The 25,613-nt window shown below is 37.7% G+C and overlaps 4 protein-coding genes and 1 long non-coding RNA gene across 14 annotated transcripts in view; 3 read left to right on the top strand and 2 right to left on the bottom strand.

Annotated features, from left to right (window-relative positions):
* Window positions 1-309: 309 nt before the first annotated feature.
* On the bottom strand, window positions 310-3,312 carry LOC108626027 (uncharacterized). Its single transcript, XM_026814562.1, has 10 exons — window positions 3,291-3,312; window positions 2,988-3,205; window positions 2,509-2,926; window positions 2,161-2,452; window positions 1,800-2,091; window positions 1,416-1,724; window positions 1,202-1,351; window positions 1,021-1,136; window positions 825-957; window positions 310-749 (listed from the first exon to the last, which is right to left on the bottom strand). Exons 2-10 carry the CDS (start codon window positions 3,186-3,188, stop codon window positions 483-485), a joined length of 2,178 nt encoding a protein of 725 aa, XP_026670363.1. The 5' UTR covers window positions 3,189-3,205; window positions 3,291-3,312; the 3' UTR covers window positions 310-482.
* A 369-nt stretch (window positions 3,313-3,681) lies between these two features.
* Window positions 3,682-15,296, top strand: Nc73EF (oxoglutarate dehydrogenase Nc73EF). Of its 8 annotated transcripts, none has more exons than XM_018026695.2 (17): window positions 3,682-3,785; window positions 5,632-5,886; window positions 5,958-6,167; window positions 8,435-8,537; window positions 8,890-8,952; window positions 9,895-10,150; window positions 10,216-10,450; window positions 10,522-10,701; window positions 10,772-10,952; window positions 11,021-11,301; window positions 11,375-11,603; window positions 11,672-11,950; window positions 12,028-12,206; window positions 12,275-12,709; window positions 12,792-12,946; window positions 13,290-13,412; window positions 13,566-15,296. In XM_018026695.2, the coding sequence occupies exons 2-17, from the start codon at window positions 5,638-5,640 to the stop codon at window positions 13,663-13,665; spliced, it is 3,258 nt and encodes a 1,085-aa protein (XP_017882184.1). In that variant the 5' UTR covers window positions 3,682-3,785; window positions 5,632-5,637; the 3' UTR covers window positions 13,666-15,296. The 8 variants fall into 8 exon arrangements, with proteins under 8 accessions (XP_017882184.1, XP_017882183.1, XP_017882187.1 ...); XM_018026694.2 differs by having other exon boundaries at window positions 13,287-13,412; XM_026814555.1 differs by lacking the exon at window positions 3,682-3,785 and adding an exon at window positions 3,893-3,914 and having other exon boundaries at window positions 13,287-13,412.
* A 246-nt stretch (window positions 15,297-15,542) lies between these two features.
* On the bottom strand, window positions 15,543-25,338 carry Zasp66 (PDZ_signaling and DUF4749 domain-containing protein Zasp66). 3 transcript variants are annotated; one of them, XM_018026762.2, is made up of 10 exons: window positions 24,894-25,338; window positions 23,875-24,098; window positions 23,192-23,348; window positions 18,651-18,806; window positions 18,371-18,421; window positions 17,789-17,877; window positions 16,339-16,483; window positions 16,232-16,267; window positions 15,945-16,022; window positions 15,600-15,691 (listed from the first exon to the last, which is right to left on the bottom strand). In XM_018026762.2, exons 1-9 carry the CDS (start codon window positions 25,005-25,007, stop codon window positions 15,960-15,962), a joined length of 1,035 nt encoding a protein of 344 aa, XP_017882251.1. In that variant the 5' UTR covers window positions 25,008-25,338; the 3' UTR covers window positions 15,600-15,691; window positions 15,945-15,959. The 3 variants fall into 3 exon arrangements, with proteins under 3 accessions (XP_017882249.1, XP_026670350.1, XP_017882251.1); XM_018026760.2 differs by lacking the exon at window positions 15,945-16,022 and having other exon boundaries at window positions 15,543-15,691; XM_026814549.1 differs by lacking the exon at window positions 15,945-16,022 and having other exon boundaries at window positions 15,543-15,691; window positions 23,968-24,098; window positions 24,894-25,335.
* Window positions 15,685-15,946, top strand: LOC113464497 (uncharacterized). The gene is made up of 2 exons (XR_003389352.1): window positions 15,685-15,779; window positions 15,857-15,946. It is a non-coding gene; the product is annotated as an uncharacterized LOC113464497 (long non-coding RNA).
* Svil (Supervillin) overlaps window positions 18,778-25,613 on the top strand; it is a 22,347-nt gene continuing 15,511 nt past the window's right edge. Inside the window, exon 1 of the mRNA XM_026814535.1 lies at window positions 18,778-18,836. The gene's annotated coding sequence lies outside the window, so the exon portion shown is untranslated. The remainder of the gene's footprint in view (window positions 18,837-25,613) is intronic.

Genomic DNA, 25,613 nt, shown 5'->3' with positions numbered 1-25,613 from the left:
TTTGCAACTTTTTATTTATACATGTATTAAAAATAGTTATAAACGAATAGTAAAAGAGTAAAAAAATGCAGCGTTTACAAACAAGAGATTATGTATATACATATAAATAATACACATGGATACAAGGTGCGTATATAAATATACAAAATCATACATGCATACAAATCTATTATTCGTGATAGTGAGTAGCTTGCAGAATTGAATAAAGCAGGAATCACAGAGCAGCGGAAGACATTACTTTGTTATATATAGAAAGACCCCGATGAAGCCTCCGGAAATATTGTTTTAATGAAAACTCTTATTATATTCTTCAGTTGAGCATTCTATTAATCGTATATAGTTAAAAAATATTACAAATTTTATTTATCTTCGAATTTGTTTCCCTTTTTTTTACACAATTTTCGTTTATTTTCTCATTGTATGGAGAAGTAGTTCAAACAATGATCGTGTAAGAAATAAATTCGGCGCATCGTGAGGTACCGTTACCATGATAGTGTCAATTGCTTTTGAAACGTTTGAATTTGTCGTAGGAGTCCGGCCAAACGGTACGATGTGGGTTCTCTATTTGTAATTACGCTACTTCCTTTTCTATGACCACATCTATGGGTAAAAGCCGAGCCACAAGATTTGCTTTGCGCAAATGGCATTTGGGTATAGAATTTATTTGATGCCAATGGGATTTCCGTCGATATGCAAACGTAACCATTCTTCTCTTGTAACATCCTCATTTGCTGTTTTAGCGACATTACCTGCGATTAACAAAGAGAAAGATTAAAACATGATTTTAATAAAATACTTCTGGCTTGAAACGTAATTTGGTTCACCTCCTTATATAAATTAACAACGGCATTTATTTCATCTTCTTTGGCAGCTAAATCTTTCTCTAAATTCTGTATCTTTTCCTCCAAATCTTTGTCACTACACGTTTTCGCTTTCTCTTGTAGTTTTTCATATTTTCTACAATTTGTTGAAAACAATTAAGTTGACACAAAATTGTAGTTCAACTGCGATATAACTTACGCGTTCATCTCTTCAAATTGATCGTGAAGATTGATTAAAACTTCTCGGATTCCTTTCGAATCTTGAGACTGGCTTATCGACGAGGTATCAGTAATATGTTTATCAGATATAACTCCCTATAAATCATTTCACATTGATATTTTCAGTTGATTGATTGATCTTTCAATCGATACGGATTTACCTGATAAATTTTTGATTGTATATCCGGTCCCTCAAGGTGTGCTTTTACATTTTGTTGGGAGGCAAATAACTTTAACATCTTATTGTCTCCCGCGTGTAACATTTGTGTCATATTGAGTGTCGTGTGCAATTGATTGTCCGATCTAGTATCCTGTGAAGAAATAAAAATAAGCTTATGCGCACAATAATAAAATATTTTTTTATGTCGTGCATACGTTTTTCTTTTGAAGGTTTTGGAACTTGTTTGTATTCTCTTCTAGATTCTGATACTGTTCTATAGTTGGATTCAAATTATAATTGTCTACTCTCTTATCATTCCAACACATATTTGCGTTCTGTAGGAAACTATGCATGTGCATATTTTGTATTTGTGGATTGCTCATATGAGACATTTTGCACCTATGATTATGATTCATCTGGTCTACTAGAAAAGTCGGAGGTCTCATTCCTCTGCTAATTTTGCGAATAAGAAGTGGAGTAATGCCAGGTGCAACGGGCTGCTTTGTTTTCATTACGCTTAAAACCTTTTAGAAAAGAAGAGAATGAACTGTGATGATAAGCATTTGTTATTCGTACAATTGTCTAAGGATTTTCCTTACTTTACACACTTCTTGAATGTTCAAACCTAAATTATGGCTAGTGGCCATAGAATTGCCCACTACAAAGGGTATGTTACGAAAGTGGAATCTTGCGAAATATGCACGATCCACTCTTTTCAATTTTGAAGATAAAGTTGGCATTTCGTAATTATGAGTAACTATAGGGTCACAGTAGGATGCTTGCATTACCGCGTGCTGGCATTTGTATGAATTGCATTTATCCACGGGAGGCAGAGGAGCGGACGAAACCTCTAAATTATAATTTGCATCATTAGTATTAGTATTTCTTCCCCTAAAAGTAGAAAAACGTACAGTTCCATGCAAGTACATCATTTCCATAATCATTACTAAGAGTCCTTACTCTGTCTTTTGTTTAGAGTGGTCCTGTTGCTTTTGAGAATTTTGTACATTATTTACATCTAGCTCGCGACCATGTTGGTAATTGTTTTCTTCGCATTTGGCTTTAGCAACTTGCTGTTTATTCATAGCCGAAGATGTTAATATGTTGATATAGTTCATACGATGATCAAGTTTCGAATGTTTGCTAGGAATAGCAGAGGCACTAGCACCCTTCACTGCTTTATTATGATAAATTTCCACTACCTCATTGGATGTCTGATTAGGCTTGTACGTATGACGATTAGTCAGAGTATCTAAAATATACAGGAGAGTCAGTATAAAAAACTGCAATATGCATCGTTCTTAATACTTTTTTGTTTTCGTTTCTTTGGCTCCTTCTTTCCCATGTAATTTGTATCTCTCGTGGTGACGGTACTTCTTGAATTGGATGAGTGTACTTTCTTTTTTTTCTTTTTAATTTTCAACGAAACCATGTTATCTAACTTGGACAGAGAACCTCTCTTGCTTGCCAACGCTGAAGACACTCCTTTCTCTTTCTTCTCATTCTTCACTTTACCCTTATCTGTAGATCTACTCTCAGATATATTCAATCTCAAAGCATCCCTTGCAGAAGCTAATTCTCTGAGCAAGTATTCATTCTGATTGTCTAGAAGTAACTGTTCCAAAGTATCTTTAGAGTCTTCAATGTTCTCCACTAATTTTGTAGAATATTCTGTTAAATGTTTTTGATATGGGTGCTGCCAATTATGATTATGCTCTTCTTTACACTGCTAACAATATTTTCATAAATATGCTAAAATGTATATGAGACTTATACGTGGTACATACGACTGTGTTCTCTGTTGGATTTTTTGGAGACAATGAATTTGAACGAGTATGCATGCTCTGTGGAACATTGTAAGTTCTAGGCGTGAGAGAACATAATTCTGACTCTTTCTGTTTGGTTTCCTCTGACAGTTCATTTTCATTGTGTGGAAGATCAGTTTTCGAAGGATTATTTGATAAATTTGGAACTGTGAAAGATTCCATTTTATTATTTATGTCATCTGTAAAAAAAAGAAGGGATGGTTATAGGCTAATGAGAGATACTAGAAGATCATAGATTATTATAAATTAAATATTTTATTGTACCACTTTCATTTATAAATGTACACTGACTATCATACTTCTATAAAAATTCGTAAAACAACAACTCGTAGGTTAAACCTTTATCGTTTATCGATTACATTTTGGTCCGAGTATCATTTGTTTTCGACACGTTCTTCTTTCGTTAAAAGATAGTCGTTTTACATAGACAGAAGATCCTAACTATTCTAAAAATCATGAAAAAATTCCAATATTAAAACTATGCAATAGTGAGCTAGGAACGTCCGTTCACAAAGGTGACCGCAAATTCAAAAATAGCTCTGCAGCTCAAAAAAGAAAGGGGATAAGAAAAGTCTCGCACAAAGAGGTAGCCGGTATCAATTTTTAAATGAAATTTATTATGACAACACCCGGCTGTCGGGTTTCGTCGTTGGGCGCGCTGACGTCTGTTTCTCGATTATAATTTAAGAAGACGTAGTTCGATCTACTTGTGAGTTGTAAATGGTGGACGGCCTGTCATCGTCGTTGCGTTAACATCAGGTAAGCGAATTTTTATTAAATTCATGTGTAATTTATAACCGCGACGTTAAGGAAAACGAATTATAATTTCAATGAGCGACTATCAATCCTCTACGATGAATACCACTTTTACTGAGTGATCCTTTTTACGTGAGTCATTTTCCGTTACGTAAAATTATTGCACCAGACGAAAATAGTCATCTGACTTAACAAATGCAGTTATCCCTTCCATATTTTTGGAAAATAACGAATACAATTAGGAAATTTCAAATTAAATTTATATTCTTGTATTAGCATTACGGTACAAAAACACGTTGGAGTCATGATTCAATCAAGTAACCTCCAACGTAAATGTACTGAATGAAAAATGCAGTTTTTTCTATGTATCCACTTATAAGTAAATACAATTGTGCAATCGCTATAGGTATTTTGTATTACAGGCGTAACCTAATTTATTCTTCCATGAGCTTGCTCTTATTGTTAATGAAACCTTGGAATTTACTTTTCAAATACCTCGTCGATACGAAGATTGACGTGTAATCACGTTTTGAAATAAGTATCGCACGCTACTGACAGTGTTTCATTCGATTTGTAAAATTGTGGTCTTTGAATTGTTTAATTACGTTTGAAATACGAAGTTTGGCTAATCTATTTTCTGTACACAGTTTCTTAGTCTTCTTAAATTCGAATATATATTATTTTGCATAATGCGTAACAGTTTCTTACCTTAAAGTTTTAAGGACACGTGATTGTTGCGAAATCTGAAAAACTGGAAAGAATTAGGTCAATATTTTGTCATCTTTATTTGCGTTTTCTGTTTACTTTTACATTTCGTACAGTTAGCTAATCATCGATTACATGTAATATTTTGTAATCGTTGATAATTCATGATCATTCGCGTATCACTATTGATACAAACACTTTTTCTTTTTATTTCACGTCTTACATTTCACTGATAGCACGAATTACAATGCCATCGTATAATTCTTGTTTTATTCGTGTAACATGTTTTGCTACTTGACTATAGAAAGCTCATGACGAATAATTTTCATTTGTTTTGTCTTCCTTAGCTTATCTTTCATTAGTCACTCGACATAATCAACAAGGTTATTTGCCCAGACTAGTCTGCTGTGTAATGTGCATAATAGTGACTTCTATTACTCAGACATTCGTATCCATGTAATTAATTCGCTGTGGCTAATGGAAATAAATTTATCTTACAAACTGGATTTTTTAAATATCTTTAAAATTTACTAATTGTATCTAGTGAAACGTATCTTAATCTTAATGGGATACTTATATCAAATTTATTTAATCTACTAATGTACAAATTGTTTTTTATGCGCAGTTTATGGTATAATAATAAATAACCGACGTTGGATGTTTGCCATTCCTTAAATAAACTTCTGGTACTTTACGCCGCTCAATTCATGAAGGAAGATTAAATATGTCCTATTAGTACAATTTGGACGAGTCTTAAATTTCAAGCTTATCAGTTACATCATTGCTAATTAAATTTTCATCAACCTTTCAATTGTAAATCGATTGATGTCACCATGCATTGAGTGGCAAAAATTGGCACACTGTAATTGATTGCGCAATTGAAATCTATAACTAACTTCAAAAAGAAACGTAGAAATATTTTTTATAAATAGATCGAGATTTACACGTTGGTGTCACAAGGAAATTACTTTTGTAAATAACTGACTAAGGAAGAAATGCGATGTATTTTAAATATCGTTAAATGTACAGTTTTATCTTTGTAGTTCAGAAGCAAAGTTTAAAGATATATTAAGATAGCGATTATAAAGTTGAAGCACGTTCAAGAAATTCTTCCACTTACACGTAGCACTATTTTTCGTTTTAGCTAAAAATGTATAAGGCAAGGACAGTATTCAGTACATTGGCCCCTCTGGCTCCACGAATGTGTGGGCCAGAGAGGTTTGCTTCATGGCTGGTACGTAGCCATCCCCTGACAAGGACCACACAGGTGATGGTTAGTGAAGCACAGAGGAAGTACAGCAGCAGGGTGGCCACAGAACCTTTCCTCAATGGCAGCACTAGTTCTTATGTAGAAGAAATGTACAATGCTTGGCTACAAGACCCTCATAGCGTACATGTGGTCAGTACAGTATTCGTTGATCACTGTCGAATTTTTAATAGCTTTTTATAAACTTCTTTTCTTTTTCACAGTCCTGGGATTCATTCTTCCGCAGTTCCACTGCGGGAGCTGCACCAGGACAAGCATACCAAGCCCCACCATCCCTTGCCCCAAGTCATAACCAAGTTCCATTAGGGGCACTATTACCTCTTGGTGGTGGCTCGCAGTTGAGTCAAATGCCAATTAATGAAAAAGTAATTGACGACCATCTGGCTGTCCAAGCTATTATTCGCTCTTACCAGGTATGTTAATTTCATATCATATATGTATATTTAAAAGGAAAATGAATAATCGTAAATTAAAGAATATTCGTTTCTATGCACTTTGACTTTCTTAAGTGTGCCTTATAAACAGTTTTTGTTCACTATTAAAGAGAAAAATATGTTTACGCGTTTTATGAAACGTTAATTTCCAATTCTCAATTTTGTATAGTGTTTTATGGCTTCATGTTAAAGCTTATAGATGGTCTTCTTGATCTTTAGTTTATTTTTTATATTCATATATAATAAGTGTATTAATACCTCGATTTATTTGATCTTGGAACATTATAGCATGTGTTCTAGAAACTTTGTATGTATGTTTTATGTCAAGGGAAATTTTTATTATCATATTGCATGTGATATTGAGCAAGAGTTTCTTTTCAATTTCCAAGTCCTAATGTTTTTTTCCTTTGGGAATATCATAATGTACTTTTATTTGCACAATTGATAAAAGGAAAAAAAAGTTAAGTGATGAAATCGAGGACATAAGAAATTGATATTGAAACTGTTTCATTAAGGGGCTGTCCTGTGTCTCATGAAATAATTCATCACTGGGCTATCATTAGAAAAAAGAATTTCTTAAGCACTGATTAAGAACGTAAAATCATATTCGAGTATTGCATAACAGTATCATACCATGGGATGCTCATTGCATCTATCCCCTTGCAATTTTAGCATGTGTCTCGCAATTAAACATTTTCCTTATGTTTCATGATTTGTCTTTTTATTATTAATTTCGTTTTTAACGAATTAAAAAGAGAAATTTAATAGAGAAACTCAGAATAATATTAAGATAGATTTTTGGAGTGCTTTAACATTTTTATTAATACGAGTAAATAAATTACGATACGTATTCTTATGTGGGTTTGGAAACGTAAAAATTGAAAGTTTCGATCTACCTCGCTAATAAGGATTGTCTGATGATAAAATAATTAAGGGGTGATTGTGTTTCTGTACTGTACACTATAGTAATGTATGGTAGTTTAACAAATAGAAAAACTGATATAAATTTGGGGTCCTTTTGGAATTAATCATTGGCATATAGGCTCGAGGTCACTTAGTTGCTGATCTGGACCCACTGGGTATCATGAGAACAGACCTGATACACACACATTATGCAGCCCGTAAGGGGGCTCCAGAACAGGTTCTACGACAATATATGCTTGGTAAGGCTTTATCCCAAACCAATTCCTTAAAATATTATTTTTCACGTGTATCTTAAGGTAAAGGTGTGTTTAAATTACGTGAACATTCGAATCTGGCTTCAATTAATTATAATCGTTTCATCAATGTTGCCAAAAGGGTACTTCCAAATTGCTGGAGCTTTTTTCAAACACCTTCACCTAATACATGTCATATCTCGCCTCATAAGTACAAACGTCATGGTTTCCATCATACATATTAACTTCTTTCTAACTATTCATACCCCTCTTCTGATTTCGTGCCGTACGTCAGTACAGATTTTATCCTAAATTGAAAGACTTCCTTATAAATTTCTCGAATGAAAAAATATATGTAATTCCATATTCATATTGAATTATCCTGTCTATTAAATACTGTATTAAGAAGATGTTATGTGAATGTGAATCCATGATAGCTGTTACTGATACTGAAAATGTTTTCCTTAGAAAAGAATAGAACATTCAGTGGTTTATATTTTGTAATCTGTATAAATGGACAAAGGATATTCGCAGAATAGATGTACTCGTTTTATGATAAATGTTTTAGCATCTGTGATATATTTTTCTAAAATGAGCACAAATAAATTGGTTTAAGGTAAGAGAATGTACTTGGAAAGTCAGTGCTTTGCATGCGCGTAGGTACCGTTGCTGTCAGCTTCGCTTTTATATGTTCGCAATTTATTTTGGAATGTTTGTTTCTGGAACAGAGTATTATTATCTTATCTAGATCGTAATTTGATGTCTCAAGAAGTTGAATAACATGTATATAGTTAAGTACTTATTATTGTTTAAGATCAGGAGTTTAATAACGTGCTTTTATTTTTTGAATATTGATATTAACAAAGCGTTTATTTTTTAATACGTTTGCTTTTAATTACTGTGATATGATGTTTTCAAAAGAGATAATATTGCTTCTTTCTCTTTTTGTAAATACATACGTTGATCCTTTGTAATGTAATGAAGCGAACATCGATCACAGTAATTTATATAAATGTATATAATGAGTTCTGATAAGTTTGACGAATTGAAAACTATGTGGTTCGTATGAACGTGGCATTAAATTGACAGATCCGTGGCCACCATATCGCTAAGTTGGATCCGCTTGGCATCAACAGCGCTGATCTTGATGATAGACATCCACAAGAGTTGCTCTATAATCATTATTCATTCGGTAAGCCCAAATGAACGTGTCTCTGCGTAAATCGAAGGAATAAAGATACCGCGTGACGCACTCTAAGTGAGGTATTTAAATGCATTAGAATAATAGCTAGAATTCACCATACTAATAGTACTCATTGTTCTGTATCATATCTATTATTTCTATTATTAAAATTCATATTCTATCATGATTTCCTTCCTGCACACAAAATACATTATATACAGTAATAGATAGATTAATACAGTAATAGAATCACAATTATGTGGAATCAGTTAAAAACAAATATCTAATAAAGTTTTACAGTACGGACAAGAGGTTTCTTTTTAATAATTTTAATTAATCAGTTCAAGTGTAATGTCCACAGGAAACAGAGCACGTACTACTTACTCACAGGAACTACAATACAGAGTAGCTGCACTTATGAAAAGTATGTAAAAGTTACAAACGAGAGTTGACTTCCAAGCTCTCTATGAACTATCAGTGTACATATTTGGGAGGCGCTGGTTCGTTATGGGATTACGTAAAAAGAATTTGTATCGTTGCTAAATTATTGGGTAAAGGTGCTGGACTCCTTTGTGCAAATTATTGATTCTAAAATATTCTGTTGTTTGTGTCAGGAATAACCATTACACTTTCTTTTCGGAAGGTTTGGAGAAAGTATACAAATGATATTGTTCCAATAACTTAACTTCAACTTTCTCTTCAACTTTCTATTTACTTGTTAAGTTGCCCTTTAAAAATCCTATATTTTATAACATATCCTTTTTAAATTTTATTTTGTCAGGTATACGAAAGTCTTGTTCTATTGTGTTCATTATATTCTTTCACGTTAGTATTGTTGGTGGTTGTCCTTCTTTTACTATTAATGCTTTTACCGAGGTTTTGTAGCTTTATATTTGAAAAGTTTTTCAGTTCCCCATTTATTTCTACTCTTGCTAAATATTATGGAGAAGGTTTGTTGCAATCTCGCCTGTTTAGTTTTTGAAGATATTGTGCATGTGAACATCGCGTGGCAGACACTATGCACGCGTAAACGTTATTGAAAAGATCAACTGCATTTCTACAATCTCTGAATATTTCTTAGTGCAAGTATGGAAATTTGAATAAAGTCATTTCTTTTCAGTCTTTGCTTCAATATCACATTTTCAGTATCAGTTAAAAAATGACACATTAACAAACAACTATTATACGGAATAGTTAAAATATTTTATACGTACTTAAATACCGTAACGTAATAACAAAAAATGTTTGTTGTATTTAAAACTTAGTTTTCTGCGTATGAACGTTGCCGTAAGTGTGTGATGTCCGCAGTTAATTACGTTTGTCAGTTCTTACTATCAACAAATATTCTACTGTTGGATTTCTACAGAGGAGTCGGATATGGATCGTGTTTTCAAGTTGCCGTCCACCACTTTCATCGGCGGCAAAGAAAAATCGTTGCCGCTTCGCGAAATTTTACAGCGATTGGAATCCACTTATTGCGGCCACATTGGCGTGGAATTCATGTTCATCAACTCCTTGGAACAGTGCAATTGGATTCGACAAAAAATGGAAACGCCCGGTATCATGGAAATGACGAATGACGAGAGAAGGCTTATCCTAGCCAGATTGACTCGTGCAACTGGGTACATAAATCATTGAACTATCAAAATCTATGCACAGACACTAACAGTAAAATGTTAAATTATAGATTCGAAGCTTTCCTCGCCCGTAAATGGTCATCCGAGAAGAGATTCGGTTTGGAGGGATGCGAAATTTTGATCCCGGCTATGAAGCAAGTAATAGATAAATCCACCGAATTAGGTGTCGAATCGATTGTCATGGGCATGCCTCACCGAGGCCGTTTGAACGTCCTCGCCAATGTTTGTCGCAAACCTTTAAGCCAAATATTCACTCAATTCGCAGCTCTCGAAGCAGCCGATGACGTGAGTGCACATTGACATAATAATTTGATTCTGTCAATTTCCATCCACTTTACTAATTTTCTATTATATAGGGTTCTGGCGATGTTAAATATCACTTGGGTACATACATCGAGCGTTTGAATCGAGTAACCAATAAGAACATCCGGTTGGCTGTTGTGGCTAATCCGTCGCATTTGGAAGCCGTTGACCCGGTGGTGCAAGGCAAAACTCGTGCAGAACAATTCTATCGCGGCGATGGCGAAGGCAAGAAGGTACAGTACTGACGATATTCACTCTGTTACTAATATTATCAGAATAGAGTATAATAGATTTCTTTAACAGGTCATGTCTATTCTTCTGCACGGTGATGCCGCATTTTGCGGACAGGGTATCGTTTTTGAAACGATGCACTTGTCCGACTTACCGGATTACACAACTCACGGCACTATTCATATTGTGGCGAATAACCAGATTGGATTCACAACAGATCCGAGACATTCGCGATCATCGCCGTATTGTACTGGTAAGTATCTCATATCGGAAGATGATCTTTCAAACATGCGTTTAAATCGTCATTGGTCTGTTTAACAGATGTTGCCAGGGTAGTGAATGCACCCATTTTCCACGTTAATTCGGATGATCCTGAAGCAGTGATGCACGTTTGCAAAGTAGCTGCTGAATGGAGAGCAACTTTCCATAAGGACGTTGTTATCGATATCGTATCCTACAGGCGAAACGGTCACAATGAGATCGATGAACCAATGTTCACGCAGCCTTTGATGTACCGCAAAATCAAAAATACTCCACCGGCTCTGGACAAGTACTCTAAATCTCTCATCGACGATGGTGTTGTCACTCTCGAAGAAGTCAAAGTACGAATATGAAGAACATTTTAATTTATCGATTGCGCATCGTTGCGGATGTTCTATAATAGTATTATTCCAGGATGTTAAAGATAAATATGAGAAGATTTGCGAGGAAGCATATGTTAACGCCAGACAAGAAACTCATATTAAATACAAGGACTGGCTGGATTCTCCGTGGTCCGGCTTCTTTGAGGGAAAAGACCCCTTGAAAGTATCTCCCACTGGCATCAAGGAAGATACACTCGTTCACATTGGAAAGAAGTTCTCGTCGCCACCTCCTAACGCAGCCGAGTTTGTGGTTCATAAGGGTAATTATCTCTGGACGATCAATAATATAATTTAATTGATTCGGAATTAATAAATGATGTTCCTGTAGGTATCGAACGTATTTTGAAGTCTCGTATGGAAATGGTAGAAGCTCGAACAGTTGATTGGGCTCTTGGAGAAGCTATGGCTTTCGGTTCCTTATTGAAAGAAGGCATCCACGTTAGATTGTCTGGTCAAGATGTAGAGAGAGGAACCTTCTCACACAGACATCACGTGCTTCACCATCAGACCGTTGATAAGGCTACCTACAGGCCATTGTGCTACCTTTACCCTGATCAAGCTCCGTACACCGTATGCAACAGTTCTCTATCGGAATTTGGTGTACTTGGTAATGTCATTGCATCTTACTTCGGTTTCACGTATTCACGTTAATAATGTGACTAAACATCGGTATTAAATTGATAGGATTTGAATTGGGTTACTCTATGACAAATCCTAATGCATTGGTATGCTGGGAAGCGCAATTCGGTGATTTCAACAATACGGCACAGTGTATCATTGACCAGTTTATTAGCAGCGGTCAAGCTAAATGGGTGCGCCAATCTGGTCTCGTTATGCTGCAACCGCATGGTCTCGAAGGGATGGTAAGCTTATTTTACTTACTTTTTTAAATTATTTGCTTTTATATACATAATTGATTATTTTTTTATAGGGACCTGAACATTCAAGTGCTCGTTTGGAACGTTTCTTGCAAATGTCCGCCGATGACCCAGATTATTTCCCTCCCGAGAGCGAAGAATTTGCTGTACGCCAGTTGCACGACATCAACTGGATCGTCGCTAATTGCAGCACGCCGGCTAATTATTTCCACATCTTGAGGAGACAGATTGCATTGCCGTTCAGGAAACCTTTGATTCTGATGACACCGAAGTCGCTTCTCCGTCACCCGGAAGCGAAGTCCAGCTTCGATTTGATGCTTGAAAATACCGAATTCCTCAGAGTAATACCAGATGAAGGCCCAGCTTCTCAAAGCCCCAACAATGTTAAAAGAGTGATCTTCTGTTCTGGCAAAGTTTACTACGACTTGAAGAAAGCCCGTGCGGAGAGACAATTGGACGATAAAATCGCAATCGCGAGAGTTGAACAGGTAAATAGTAGGAAAGATATTACGTTTTACTCTTTTCATACACTTTTATAAATGATATTAATGAATCTGTGTTTCTGTATAGATCTCTCCCTTCCCGTACGATTTGGTGAAGAAGGAGTCGGCTAAATATCCTAATGCGGAATTAGTGTGGGCTCAGGAAGAACACAAGAATCAAGGCGCGTGGACGTACGTCCAACCGAGGTTCCATACAGCACTCAATGGAACTCGCCCCCTGACGTAAGTGTCGCAATCATTATAATTTTAGCTTCCAACTTTGTGTTAACCCGCCGGTATTACGATGTCAATCGGTAGATATTTGTGACATTTGTGAATTACGAAATTGTGGATATGTTTTGTTACGCATTTTTTTTATCCATATCGGTCTTTATTTTGTATTTCATTTAGCTGTTCACATGGCCCAAATTTTTCACTTTGTCATTGTTTCTTTTTTCCATGTATCTTGTGAAACTTCGATGTGTCTAAATACTGTGTTATGAACAAGCTTAAGCACGAAGTTTCGCAATGTTTCTTGCACACGATCCGTTAAGCAAAGTAAAAAAATTGGGCCATGTTGCAGCAGCGGAAATACGGAGAGTAAGGGTAGCGGCGGTTGGTTTAGTAGTTGGTTTTCATCGAGTAAACCAACAACTGCGCCCGAGCCGGAGTCGATACAGTCTGATAAACCCCAAAAGAGAACGATAAGGTAACGTTGACAACAGTATTTGACTTGGATCACTCGTAATCGTTTTATCTGCTACAGTTTCGTATTAACAGTGGAGTAGTTGGGATGTAAATTCAGGAGAATCCGTATTTTCAAGTCCCCAATTTCATCCATGAATTGTACTTTGTGCTTCAGGTATGCGGGTCGTCCAACGGGAGCATCACCTGCGACTGGAAGCAAAATGCAACATTTGAAGGAACTGAAACAGCTACTCGACGATTCGTTGAATCTTTAATTGTCCTTCGTAGCACTATGTAGAACACAAACCTTATTTATTTCCTCGCATTATATTTGATCTATTCCATTTGTCCTGCTCTACGTACATCCTTTCGGAGATGAACATAATCTGGTAATTAGTTTCTCCATTATAGATTCATCGGCTGCGCGCGAATATTTTTCGATAACGCAAAATGTGTTTAATACCACTTATCAGGTTTTAAACTGTTGACCTATTTGTTTCGGAATTTATCATGACTCTGTGGTCCGGTCGTGTAATTCAACGCATCTCCAGTAATTAAATTATTCGTAAACAGGTATCCAAAGATTATTTCATACCTGTTCGCAATGAGTAACACATGTAAATACATGCATTTCATTCTTCTTTTATGTTTGAATGCGATCTTGTATATTTTTTGCTTTTAATACGTGATATATATTATATATTTATGTTAGTATGAGAGTTGAATGCTGAGCCCGGTGTATGTTTGAATTAACGAAGACATTGTAGGATGTAAATACGTCAAAAGTATGAAAATTATGTTGGCACGAAACTGTCCCGACATGCTTTACTCATTGCTAGGCTCGTGAGATCCAAGAAACGTATCGATCGAAAATAGTCGCGCGCTGCCGTTTCTAACTTTATTTTATTATCGATAAACTCTTAACTGTACGAAATGAATAAGATTAAAAAGAAAGTATTATTTTTAATTTATACAACATTTTACGCAGAGCGTAAATGTATGTCGGTAGGCTAACGACTGCGGAGATTTGGGTGAAACTTTTTGGGGTTTGGTAAACGAGTATCTACGGCAATTTTTTTATTCCTTTACTTAATGCCGTAACAAATGACAGCCAATACATTTAATTTTTTATCACCGCTCTACTTTTCTTTATAAAAAATTAAATGATTGGTTGATCGATTGAAACTTCAGAAGAGACAGGCTGTATCGTTAATCTCGATCGCGTAAGGCAGCTTGTCGAAATACAAATTTGTATAAACATAATTAGAAGGAAGAAAAAATAAAGTTTACGAGACTGAGATGTAACGACACTCTTCGAAAAGTTTCAAAAATTTCTCCCTGTGGAGAGAACGACAGGGGAGTAGAAGACAACTAGACTAGAAAACGTTTAGGAAAAAGAAATTTCAATACTACGTTTCCTCGACCAGCGATACGCTTGGTGTAAGACAATTTGGTCACTCCATAAGTTGCGAAGGCTCAGTATTTATGTTCTACGTATGAATCGTATCGAAGATGGATTTCATGAATGGAATAGTTATCATACCGTGGAAATAATTGGAGAGCATTGTATCGGATAAAATTGATTTAGGACGATCATGAATACCTCCCTTTCTATATGTTCTAAGAAGAAATGCAGAAACGATAGTACACGATATTTTGTGAACTGCTAGAACCTTATAGATGCAATGTGTTCCAATTTGAATTGCGGTATTATTATTCTGCTCATGTCACTTCTTGTTATTATATGCATAATAACGACGATACAGACATGTATGCTTTATTATAATAAAGATTAATAGATCAGAGTTGCTCTAACGGAAATGAAATCAAATTCTTTTGGTGTATATCGTTATCGTGGTGAACATTGTAAAACATTATCATTAAATTAAATTATGTTAGTCGTTATCGCATTCTACCTCTTCTTAATTTTATTAGATAGTTTCTCATAGGAACTAGTAAAACACTTTTTCTATATAGTTCACAATTATCAATGTTCAATTACTCTCATGGTTTTATTAGAATTTTAGAAANCTTGACAATCAAATTTTCAAAAGCAATTTTTGATTTCTCGTTTAGATCTCGTTCCATTCATAATTATTCTTCGTTTTTGTTGCAATATATTTATTGTTTCGGACAATAAATAAATAAAATATATATATATATAGGAATATATTATAAATAAGATATATTATAATTTCAGTTCACAAATTAATAATCAGTTTGTCCCAGGACACTATACATGATCCTTTTGAAGCTGTTACTTTGATGAATCTTTTCACCGTCTTCTTCGAGGACATTTCCCTAGAAAAATGAAAGAAGACATAGTAAAACATTCGACTGCGATCGGATTAAGCAGAGCAATAACGGATTTCGGAAATGCTTGGCACACGTTAGTGGCTCGATAGTAGTTCTCTTTTTATTACATTTTATATTTGAAACGAATCGTAATCTTAAGATTGGTTTTAGTTCCAAACGTTTGAAGAAAATACTTTTCGGAGGGATATAATAAGCGTGTAAATGAATATATGCGCGCAAATACACAAATTACACATACAAGTTGATGAAAATTTTAATAGTCGTTGATGCGATCCTTTATAAAAGGAAGAGGGAACGGACGTCTATAATTTCCACCCTTAATCAAATAAATAAACGTCAGCTATTAATTGATCAAGATAGCTAACAGCACATGTGAAAATTAACAATGGTACGTGTCTCTACTTTGTCGAGAGTCAAATCTCATCAAACTTAGACTGTACAAATTATAAATTTGTTCGGCACATTCTGTCTAGCGTTAAAGTGAAGAGTGAAGAAAAAGAAAGGAGTCAGAATGTTTGCACTTACGTATGGAGCAGGACTCTTCGGCGGATTGTAGGGTACCTGGAAAATGTGATCAGTGAAGCAAGAGAAGATCTCCACGGTGAAATGGAAATGAATCGCAAGGTACGCACCCTATTTTGATTGACCTTCTGCGGCGAGAAAACACCGGTGCGTGCCGGCTGTCTCACCTCCTGCACTGTGTCGCCGATGGCCTCCTCTTGCAGGGCCTTGTAAGCCTCGCTCTTGCTCGGGTCGTACTTGACTGGTTTCTTCAGGCTATACCATTGAATCGCATACACGGACTATTTTTAATTCATTTGCCTCGGATTTTGTCTGATCGGTTAGCAGCAGCCGGGGTTATATCGCCAATTGTTTGTTCGAGAGCGACTTTTCGGACCGCTTCCATGCCCTTTTCATTAATCGAGTCACAAATATGTCCCAACTAGATGATTTCTTTCAACGCTTCTTCCCGAGAATCACGTTATCATCCGTAAAGATCATTTCAATCGTTTAACATTCAATTTTGATACACGCTTGGATCGTTCTTATCGGACAACGGGATCAGTAATTCTCGAGAGTCGCTTCTTCATTATATGAGTAGAGAAATTAGTCAGGCTACTGATTTCTATCTACGTTTACTACGATTAATATTTCAACGATATAGCATGCAGATATATATATAATTGTTATTTTACAAGCTTCGAGATTAACTTTCTAAATCTCCTGGCAATTTTATCGATTCTACTCGAGATTACTACAAGCAAGCCGCAATAATTACGTGTTAGAACGACTCTAATTACGAATCGAATCATCAAACACTCGATTGTACGCTTATTATCGCAATCACGATTCTCAGTGGCCACGTTCTATTACGTTGATTAGAACAAAAATAAAAATAAAAATGAACTATAGTTCGAACTCCAACGACGCGAAAATGAAAAGTGGAGTTTCCCACGAGACAAGGAACGTGACCAGTGACACGTACGTAGCAAACTATTGTGACCAATCTGAAACTACGAAACACGTTGCGCGAGAAGCATCGAAAAACGTCTCGAACTGGTTATTTAATTCGGTTTATTGAACTGCGGCCACACGTTCTTCGAGGAAGCAGCCTTTGCCTGCTCCTTCAAGATTCTCGCTTGCTCCTCTATTTCCTGTTTCTGTTTCACGAAGGAAAAGTCTATGAAAATGCTGGAAAAACAAACAAACTGCACGTGAGTGTCGTCCAATTAATGAAAATGGTATTAGAGAACTGCAGTGTAACAATTGTGCTGCGTTTTCTGTAAATCCTATCACTCCGTGTTGTTATCATGTAGAGCGGCAGTCTATCATCGACATAGAACTTCCAATTCGAACGTCTCCCGGATCAATCTTCCGATGCGTCGCTAATCGAGTTATTTAAGATTTTGATAAAAATTGTCCGTTAGTTAGTGGCGTCAAGATAAAAATTGCTCAGAGTTAATTGTGCTTGACAGTAGTAGCAGCATTCAGCAACAATCCACTAGTATTAAATGCTAGTTACTCTACTGCAAACTGTTCAATAATAAGCCTATGGTTCTCGTAAATTCATTTTTAACTTACGGTATGGCTGACGCTTGGCACTTAATAGTATCTGCGATATTCTGTTCAGAGTAAAGCCCGATCGGCGAGTTGAATTGCTTATGGACGACCTAAGAAACAAGATTTAAATAAATTAATTATACTTCTAAGCGCACGACAATTAAGGGAGTCATAATTAAAAAAGCGGAGACGAAAATCAATGAAATTAACGACTTCTGCTTTTACGTAGGTGTGTTTCGTTTCAACGTTGCGGGTAGATTAGTTCGAGCGTCGCAGTTTGTATAATAGTTATTTGATGATGCTTTCACATATATATTTAATGTGACATCTTATTGTGTGGGAATTCTTAAACGGGTCCAGAACGTTTTTTATTCAGTTTTTTTTAGGTAAATCTAAATATGTTGATAATCAGTTTAAATCACTGGCTGATTAATTAGCGGCGCGATATCGATTGCATGCGACATTAAAGTCGACAATAATTATAGTAAAAGGCTTCCAGGTGATCTCTTATAGTTAAAAACGATGAGAATAATTTCGATCGAAGCGGAAGCATCGTTCGTGAGAGCGAAAGCAAGAGAACTTTGAGAATAAAGTAGTTCAAACCTTTGGAACTTCATTCGGTCCCAAGACACGTTGAAGTACCGATTCTGCCACCTAATCAGATATTATATAAAATATATTTACACATTAATATCCCTCGATCTTTTTAACAATTTTTACCCGAGGCAAGAAAAGTCCTTTTGAAATTTTCATTTCGTAAATACGAGTAGCAGACCCTGACCATCCGTGGCGAATTATCTCCGCTCGTTCAAACTGTTACTAAATACCTGTTGGATGGTCACAGTCTGAAAAGTATAAAATTAGATTATTGTACAGTGCTTACTTTTTGTTTCATAGCGATCTCGGGATGAGCTTGCTCGTAATGATGCGGTGCCGCTCTGATCATCGGATTTGGATGATGGCGTAAGTAGCATTCCCCGAGCGGAGCATCCTTCTTGATCTTTGCACCTGGCAAAACCAAAGGAGTTGTGCGGTATGGCTGAAAATCATACGAACGGCATCGTTTAAGGTAAGTCTAATTTCGTACGTCCTAATTGCACGTTGAATTATGACGTATCGGCGTATTATGCGTGCCCGAATCGAAGTTCTTGACAAGCTAAATAGGCGCGGGACGGTGACTTCAAAATGGTGTCAATTACGAGCTAATGAAATCTAAAATAAACCACTGTTAGGAAGGCATAGTGATCGATGGTACCTCATTAAATTTTGACGCGGTTCAAATAACAACCTGTGCGGCTCGCATCTAAAAATATATCGTCGCTCCGATCAGAGCGACGTTACTTTCCTCTTCTTTATATCCATCATAATAAGCGTAACACAATAAACGTAATGACTTTGGCAGAACTAGCGAAGCCGGAAATGAACGCTCAGTCTAGGATATATCAGCTACAATAACAGTGGTTAAAATCTCAGGTGTACTTGGCTCGCGTCTGCACAATAAAATTGCATAAAACTGTATCGTTACGAAGAAAGCGTCTGCCAAGTAAATATTTCCCGCGGTTACGTTAGCTACCGTTACGTTCATTCTGCGCAGAGTTACGAAATTATTAAAAATATCGCAGAACAATAGGACGAAATGTATGAACGATCGTTGCATGTAATTTACCGCTTTTTCCGGATTCGTTTATTTCGTCCGCTTCGTGGAAGCGGTAACTTCGCATTTATCCAGTGTTACAATGCGCACAGTTGGATTCGGGTGTCGTCACTGGCAAACCATGATGAAAATGAGAATGTCAAGTGGAACGATGTAGAAATAGCGTGAACGCTGAGATAAAGTTACGCGTCGTATTTATAAGACACGCTTGCAAGAATAGAAAATCGGATTCGAATTCAATAGGCATCGGAGTAAACGATCGAACGATCGATGCATCCGTCAACCAAGTCGGTATATATATTTTATTAGAAATGGGTCGGGAACATTATTTTACAGGGCAAGCATAGTGTCTATCTCGAAATAGACGAAGGCCCCTAGCCGGCAAAAATAACGTAGTACCCTGTAACCGAAATCTATCATAGTTTCGATAAATACTCGTCGAGCTTTAATTTCTTCTTATTAGTAGTTCTCGTTGCTGGAAAGCAGGCGGTAATGAAATTTCAACGAATGCACGCACGATTTACGAGCGAGACGATTATTTCAGAGTAGGAAGTCGCTTTTTATACAATGTCCCCGAACTAAATTCAGACACGCCGAAGCGACGTGTTTCGAAAAGTGTTTATTCGTTGGCTCAGCAGCTATGTGTGCTGAAACTTGAACTCTAACAGTGGGAAAACCTTCTAGAATTTACGGGCTATAGGTACGCAAAAAGCGAAGAAAGCAGAACGGCGCGTCTTTGGCTGAGAAGTAATACTGTTACAATTTTTCACATAATTTCTACCTAAGCTTTTTCCATAGTTTCTCAGAATCGTCAGAAAAGCTATACCTTGGAAAGTAAAACGACAGGCTGTGGGAGTTTCGTTGTATGACCCTCTTCTGTTTGAGTAACCCAGATCTCATTTACGAAAATAGAATAAGATACCAATGAACAGCCCCGTAACGTGCTTACATGCGTTTTATTGCATCGTGTTATTAGTCAGTCATGCTAGCGGTGTAATTCTCCTCTCATCTGAATGGTTCTCCCTTTCGTTACGCACGCCCTTAGAAATCTGTATAATTTCATTGACAAGCCTTCTGAAAATTCTGCTCTTTGTTCATCTTCAATGTCATTGGTATAGAATCAAGACCTAGCCCCGGTTTCACCGAGGGTGTCAAGGTTGGCGCACGACGTAATTCGGAATCTAGATCATCATTACATCTCTCTTTAATTACCCCTTCGTTTCAAAGATCGTTTGGTAAATGATGTTTTAACCAGAAAACAACTATTTCGAGATAAAACATTGTACAAGCCAAGCCAGCACTGCATTCTTTTAATACTGGTACCAGGTTGATTCATGCATTGTCAAAATACCGAATGTGCTTATGAACCAGTGACCTTCATAAAATGTGAAGAACGTTCCCCGTTAGAATTTTTCAATCATTTCCTCACCGTCTTTAAGCACTAATAATTAAAAGTAATAAGAAACACGATACCAATTTATTTTTAAATAAATTGAGTTCAATATTTTTACAAGCCTTAATGTCACTGACCGACTCGTAATTTATTTTATTGATATTCACAACGCAACGCAACGCGAATATTTTAATTATCGTTCCCTGTGATTTCGTACCCAAAACACGGCAGCCTCCTCCTCCTTCGGCTGCACTTCGATGGTATTACGGTAAATGGTGTAAGCTGGCATCGTTTCCTAATCGGACCGAGGGCTCAGTATTCCTGGAAGCAACACTCCTTGGTCCAGGGATCGCTCTCTCTTTTCTCTCGCTTTTCACCGTGCAGTTAGGTTCACTTTTTTTTTTCTCGCCGAGGATCCCTCTTCTTTACGAATATTCGCTAACGCACTGTCTCGTTGCGCGGGAGGCACTAACTCTGGCCTTTTCCACGCGACTCCTCTCGCGCTCTTTCTTCTCCTCTCCACGTATTACCGTCGTATCTCGATCGCTCCTACGTTTTACCTTCTTGATCGGCTATACGATCTCACGTTTCGATCCTTCACTCGCCCCTCGTCACGTCTCTTTATTTCTTTCCATGAACGATTAGGACTCGGCTTCAACAACGAATTGAATTCCTCAATGGAACGGATTACAATTAATTCAATAAATTCGTATTTATTTCCATTGCCATTCGCATGTATTTTTGATCGATTGTGTCACATTTGGACTCGCACCAAATCCCGAAAGCTTCGGAATAATTGTTCGAAACGCGAATCGGTCGCCGTCGTCGTATTCGTTTCTCCCCCTTTCACTTCTTTTACCTCCCGCTTCGCTATACAGCTTTACAGTTTACGCGGTTCCCTGATTAATGCATCTCTCAACCTTGGTCCATTACCATTAACTCGAAAGATCAACAAAAGTGTTTCCCTTGGCAATGCATCCCTTACGTACTTAACGTAAATATCATTCTGAGTTATAAAAATTGCTTTAACACATTCAGAGATTCAGATACCCGACATATTGTTAGGGAAAAAGTAAAATGATCAGCGATGCTTCTTCTTCTTCTTCTTCTTAGTTTCATACATTTAATCTCCGGTGAGTAATTTAATAAAGAGAAGCGCAATGATTAACAAGTAGTACCTCTCTCTTTAGGCGTTCTCCTTAGTTTTACATAATTGTAGATGTATCGAACGTAAAAACAATAAAAATATGTAAGTACGTGTTTCGAAGCGGAGAGCACGATCGAAATAGTGTTCTGAAGTCGTCCTGGATCGCGTAGTATTGGATCGGAGCGGTGGTTTCGATGCAAAAGCGTTATTTATAGCGTGGCAACTGTATCTACGCGCGGACTTTCCGGCATCGCGGCGGGCCAACAAAAATATATTCACACTTCGAACACCCCGCGAATCTCACGTAAATCCTCATACGTGCACACGTGCCCAGACTATACCATTCACTTTTCGCGTATTCAGTATTCAGAGACCGTGATTCCATCTAACGAAACTGATGTTAATCACAAACCCTGGCCGGTTGAATTAAAATCAACTATTCGCTATTAAATATATGTATGTACCATTAAAAAAATACATAAGAGATGTTAAACATTCTTAACGCTTCGAATTCGATGATTATTGAGGCTCCTGTTAACAGGAGTTAAGAAATTGGGGTGAAAGAGGCAATGAATGAATTACTAAGTAGGAACTTTAAATAATTTCCGATTAAGCTCCGATCGAGGTTGAACTCGAAATAGAGCACGGAAATGGCGAATTAAATTCGACAAATATTCTGTCATCCTACCTCCTCGGTGAATCAACCATGAGTTATTGAATATCAAACTGTCCGACTAATTTCGTAACAGCGCATCGCTTGCCAAACACAATCTACCTTGTACTTTGAAATCCAATATCTTCAATTGTTGTCTACTGAATGTAAGTTAATCGAAATTAAATACCGCCCAAAGATCAGGATTAGGGACTCGTCCGAGAAACTAGAAAATACTTGACGACAGTCAATTATTCAAGAAACTTAGGCGACGCGCTGTTTTATTTACCGGGTCAATGAACTACCCTGTAAGCTCTTTAGACTGACCAGACGGCGTTTACGTTTGCGAATTTAGAATGTGTTAGAAAACTTTCCAGAATCGTGTCGCGATTATAGACGATGTTACTCGGACGGTGCTATCACTATCTCGTTCGAATCCGTTTGCCAAAATGAACGCGTACACGCATCCCGGTATTAGTCAAACCGTAAAGCAAACGGTTATACGAATTTATTGCGACAGGGGTTGTTAGGAGGTTCGCTACCATGCCCGAGTCTCGTGTTTTAAAGTGTATCTGTACCTGCGACAAATAGGCTCTCTCTTCTCGAATCTCGTCGAGATGATCGTGGGGCAAGCTAAGACCTTCCGGCGGTGATGTAGGTCGGCTGTAATCGTCGAACGAAGGCGGTGGCACGGGGCTCTTCGGTAACGTCGATGGAAGTTTCGGTGGTCTGGCTCTATAGCGGAACGGAAACAGGCATCTTACTAACGAGTCAAAGTGAAACCGATTCCTTTGACGAGAGCCTTCAATGATACTTTCGACAATCACTTTCGAATTCGTTTACGCGAAAGCCGCATGCCTTCGTTAAAAATCTCCATGCACGCCGAAGCTCGTTTCAACGTAGCCAGAGAAAAAGAGACGATTGCCTGAGCAGTTCTAGCTTTGACGAGTTTCTTAATGCATCGAGCGGCGTATGTAATTAGTTTCTGAAAGCGGTCGTGCATCTGAATAGCGATCGCGGATCAAACGGAAAATGATTGTCGAGATAGAGTCGATGATGATCCTCGATGCGGTGAGCTGTCAATCAGGCGCTGCGATTAAAGCATGTAAAAAAAGAAGAAATAAATCGTTTAATGTGAAGCGTGTCAGGCACATATTGCACGCAATAGCGAGCGGTACTTAGTACTATTATAACAGCGCGGCGGTAAAACGATGCGACAACACGAGCGCATAATAATAAAAGGTGGAAATTGCTTTCTGACAGACTAGTGACCGCAGCCCTGTCGCCAATGTTCGACCGGAATATCGGAGGTGACGTGGTAATGTTGATACGTGATGCGTTCGATAGCTCAGACCTTTCGACCACGAGCCTTATAGATTCTGAGTTTTGAAGTAGATTCTGGGCGTCTACATGCCTCACGTCTCGCGCGTCGTAATCGTCGATTTTCCTGATCACATCACCCCTCTGGAGCGCCTCGTTCTCCGACTGCAATTACACACAGAAATGATTCAATCGTACCTAATCGTTTCTGTGATCGTCCGAAAAAAGAATGACATAAACCAAGCGTCGTCTTTTAATAGCACCGTTTCGATTTTCTCTAATTGCGAGAAGCAAAATTAACAAACCAAGACAATTCGCTATTGGATTTTTAGTCAAATCTGATAATAAAAATGTTGACTCGCGTCGATTTGATGCTCGGCGTTTTAGAATATCATAAAACTGTATTAGTTAAACAAATGAGCGTTCGCACGATAAAAGATGAGTAACTCTCGATTAATATACATAAGGTAACGCACGGATTACGCTCGAAAGGCAGGAACAGTTGGACCGTGTTCAAATGTGTTTATGCGGTTTATCTCACAGATCAGCTGCGTTCAACAATCATGCCAGGGAGAATGCAGTCGAATCGATCAAGAAGAGAACACGAGATTAGGTCACACGTGACAGGTGGATCGTGATTATGATTTAACGTACGCCTAGTCTACAATCTTTTACCGTCGCCAGTAATTAATGGACATTCCGGGTAAAAATAAATAATCGCAATAAAGCCTTTTAATTCGTTAACTATGGAGATATCGCTGAAAGTAAGCAGAAGCTCGTGTACATTAGAGAATGATCTGCATCCCCTGCTGTTTTCTATCGTGGATATAGTTTTGCTGCGGATCCAATAATAACTGTAGGCGGGTAACGTGCGCATCTAACAGTAATAGATCGGTACAGATATCACTTTGGCTTGTACGATCGCTTAGGTCGAAATTGGTTGAAATTTCAAGAACTCACGCGGGTGACGACGATCGGCGTGCCCAAATCAGCGCCTCCAGCGAGACGTATTCCCCAAGGTCTGCCGGTGCCGGATCTCTTTAGCTTCACGATCACCGTTTGTTTCCTCGTCATGCTCTACTCCGTCTGTCACAACAACCCAATCGCGGTGTTTATAACGGGCACCAAAAACGAGGCGAGGGTCCGATCGTTCGGGTCGAGAATCGGGAGAAGGGACGATCAGCCACGGAGCGATCGCTCGATTAAACGTAACAGCGGCGAACAAGTTTTTAATCTCGGAACGAAAGGAACTCGTCGTCGAGAGAGACAGATGCGAACGGTTCCGAGTCGAGTTAGGGCAATATCGACGTCGCGCTCACGCTCCTTACTGGCAAACGAGAACTACTGACTGCACCACCACTTGATTTTGACAGGCTTTAGCTTCTCCGAGCTTTAGTTACCCAACTACCGGCCCGCCGCTTCTGCTATTCTGGCCCCATTTCGAATTGGCATACTGTGTGTATTGTTCTGGCCCGACCTGCACTCATTTCTCTGGTATTCGCGGCCTCCCTCTTGCCTTTGCTCCATTGACGATGGGACCAACGATCTTCGGTGATACATTAAATATCGCAAGATTATTATTACCTCGAGTATCAGTCTTCTGGCGGGTCGCGAGGAACTCCTCGAAGAGATGATCATGAGAGCGTTGAACGTTTACGAATAATTCAATTATGCACATCT

This window comes from Ceratina calcarata, unplaced genomic scaffold (genome assembly GCF_001652005.2).
Source record: "Ceratina calcarata isolate Rehan_Ccalc_2016 unplaced genomic scaffold, ASM165200v1 scaffold39.2, whole genome shotgun sequence".
NCBI classification, from domain to species: Eukaryota; Metazoa; Arthropoda; class Insecta; order Hymenoptera; family Apidae; genus Ceratina; species Ceratina calcarata.
This window is presented reverse-complemented; position numbering and strand designations above follow the sequence as displayed.

What these genes read in the sequence shown, in the direction of transcription:
- LOC108626027 (XM_026814562.1), bottom strand. Translation starts at nt 3,188, where the DNA reads ATGGAATCTTTCACAGTTCCAAATTTATCAAATAATCCTTCGAAAACT. An exon ending in CACTCTAAACAAAAGACAGA is followed by an intron (nt 2,092 to 2,160) that starts GTAAGGACTCTT and finishes TTCTACTTTTAG; the next exon opens with GGGAAGAAATACTAATACTA. An exon ending in CAATTTGAAGAGATGAACGC is followed by an intron (nt 958 to 1,020) that starts GTAAGTTATATC and finishes AACAAATTGTAG; the next exon opens with AAAATATGAAAAACTACAAG.
- Nc73EF (XM_018026694.2), top strand. Translation starts at nt 5,638, where the DNA reads ATGTATAAGGCAAGGACAGTATTCAGTACATTGGCCCCTCTGGCTCCA. An exon ending in CAATCGCGAGAGTTGAACAG is followed by an intron (nt 12,710 to 12,791) that starts GTAAATAGTAGG and finishes GTTTCTGTATAG; the next exon opens with ATCTCTCCCTTCCCGTACGA. An exon ending in AATGGAACTCGCCCCCTGAC is followed by an intron (nt 12,947 to 13,286) that starts GTAAGTGTCGCA and finishes GCCATGTTGCAG; the next exon opens with CAGCGGAAATACGGAGAGTA.
- Zasp66 (XM_018026760.2), bottom strand. Translation starts at nt 25,007, where the DNA reads ATGACGAGGAAACAAACGGTGATCGTGAAGCTAAAGAGATCCGGCACC. An exon ending in AGGGCTGCGGTCACTAGTCT is followed by an intron (nt 23,349 to 23,874) that starts GTCAGAAAGCAA and finishes GTTCCGCTATAG; the next exon opens with AGCCAGACCACCGAAACTTC. An exon ending in AGAAGGTCAATCAAAATAGG is followed by an intron (nt 16,268 to 16,338) that starts GTGCGTACCTTG and finishes CACATTTTCCAG; the next exon opens with GTACCCTACAATCCGCCGAA.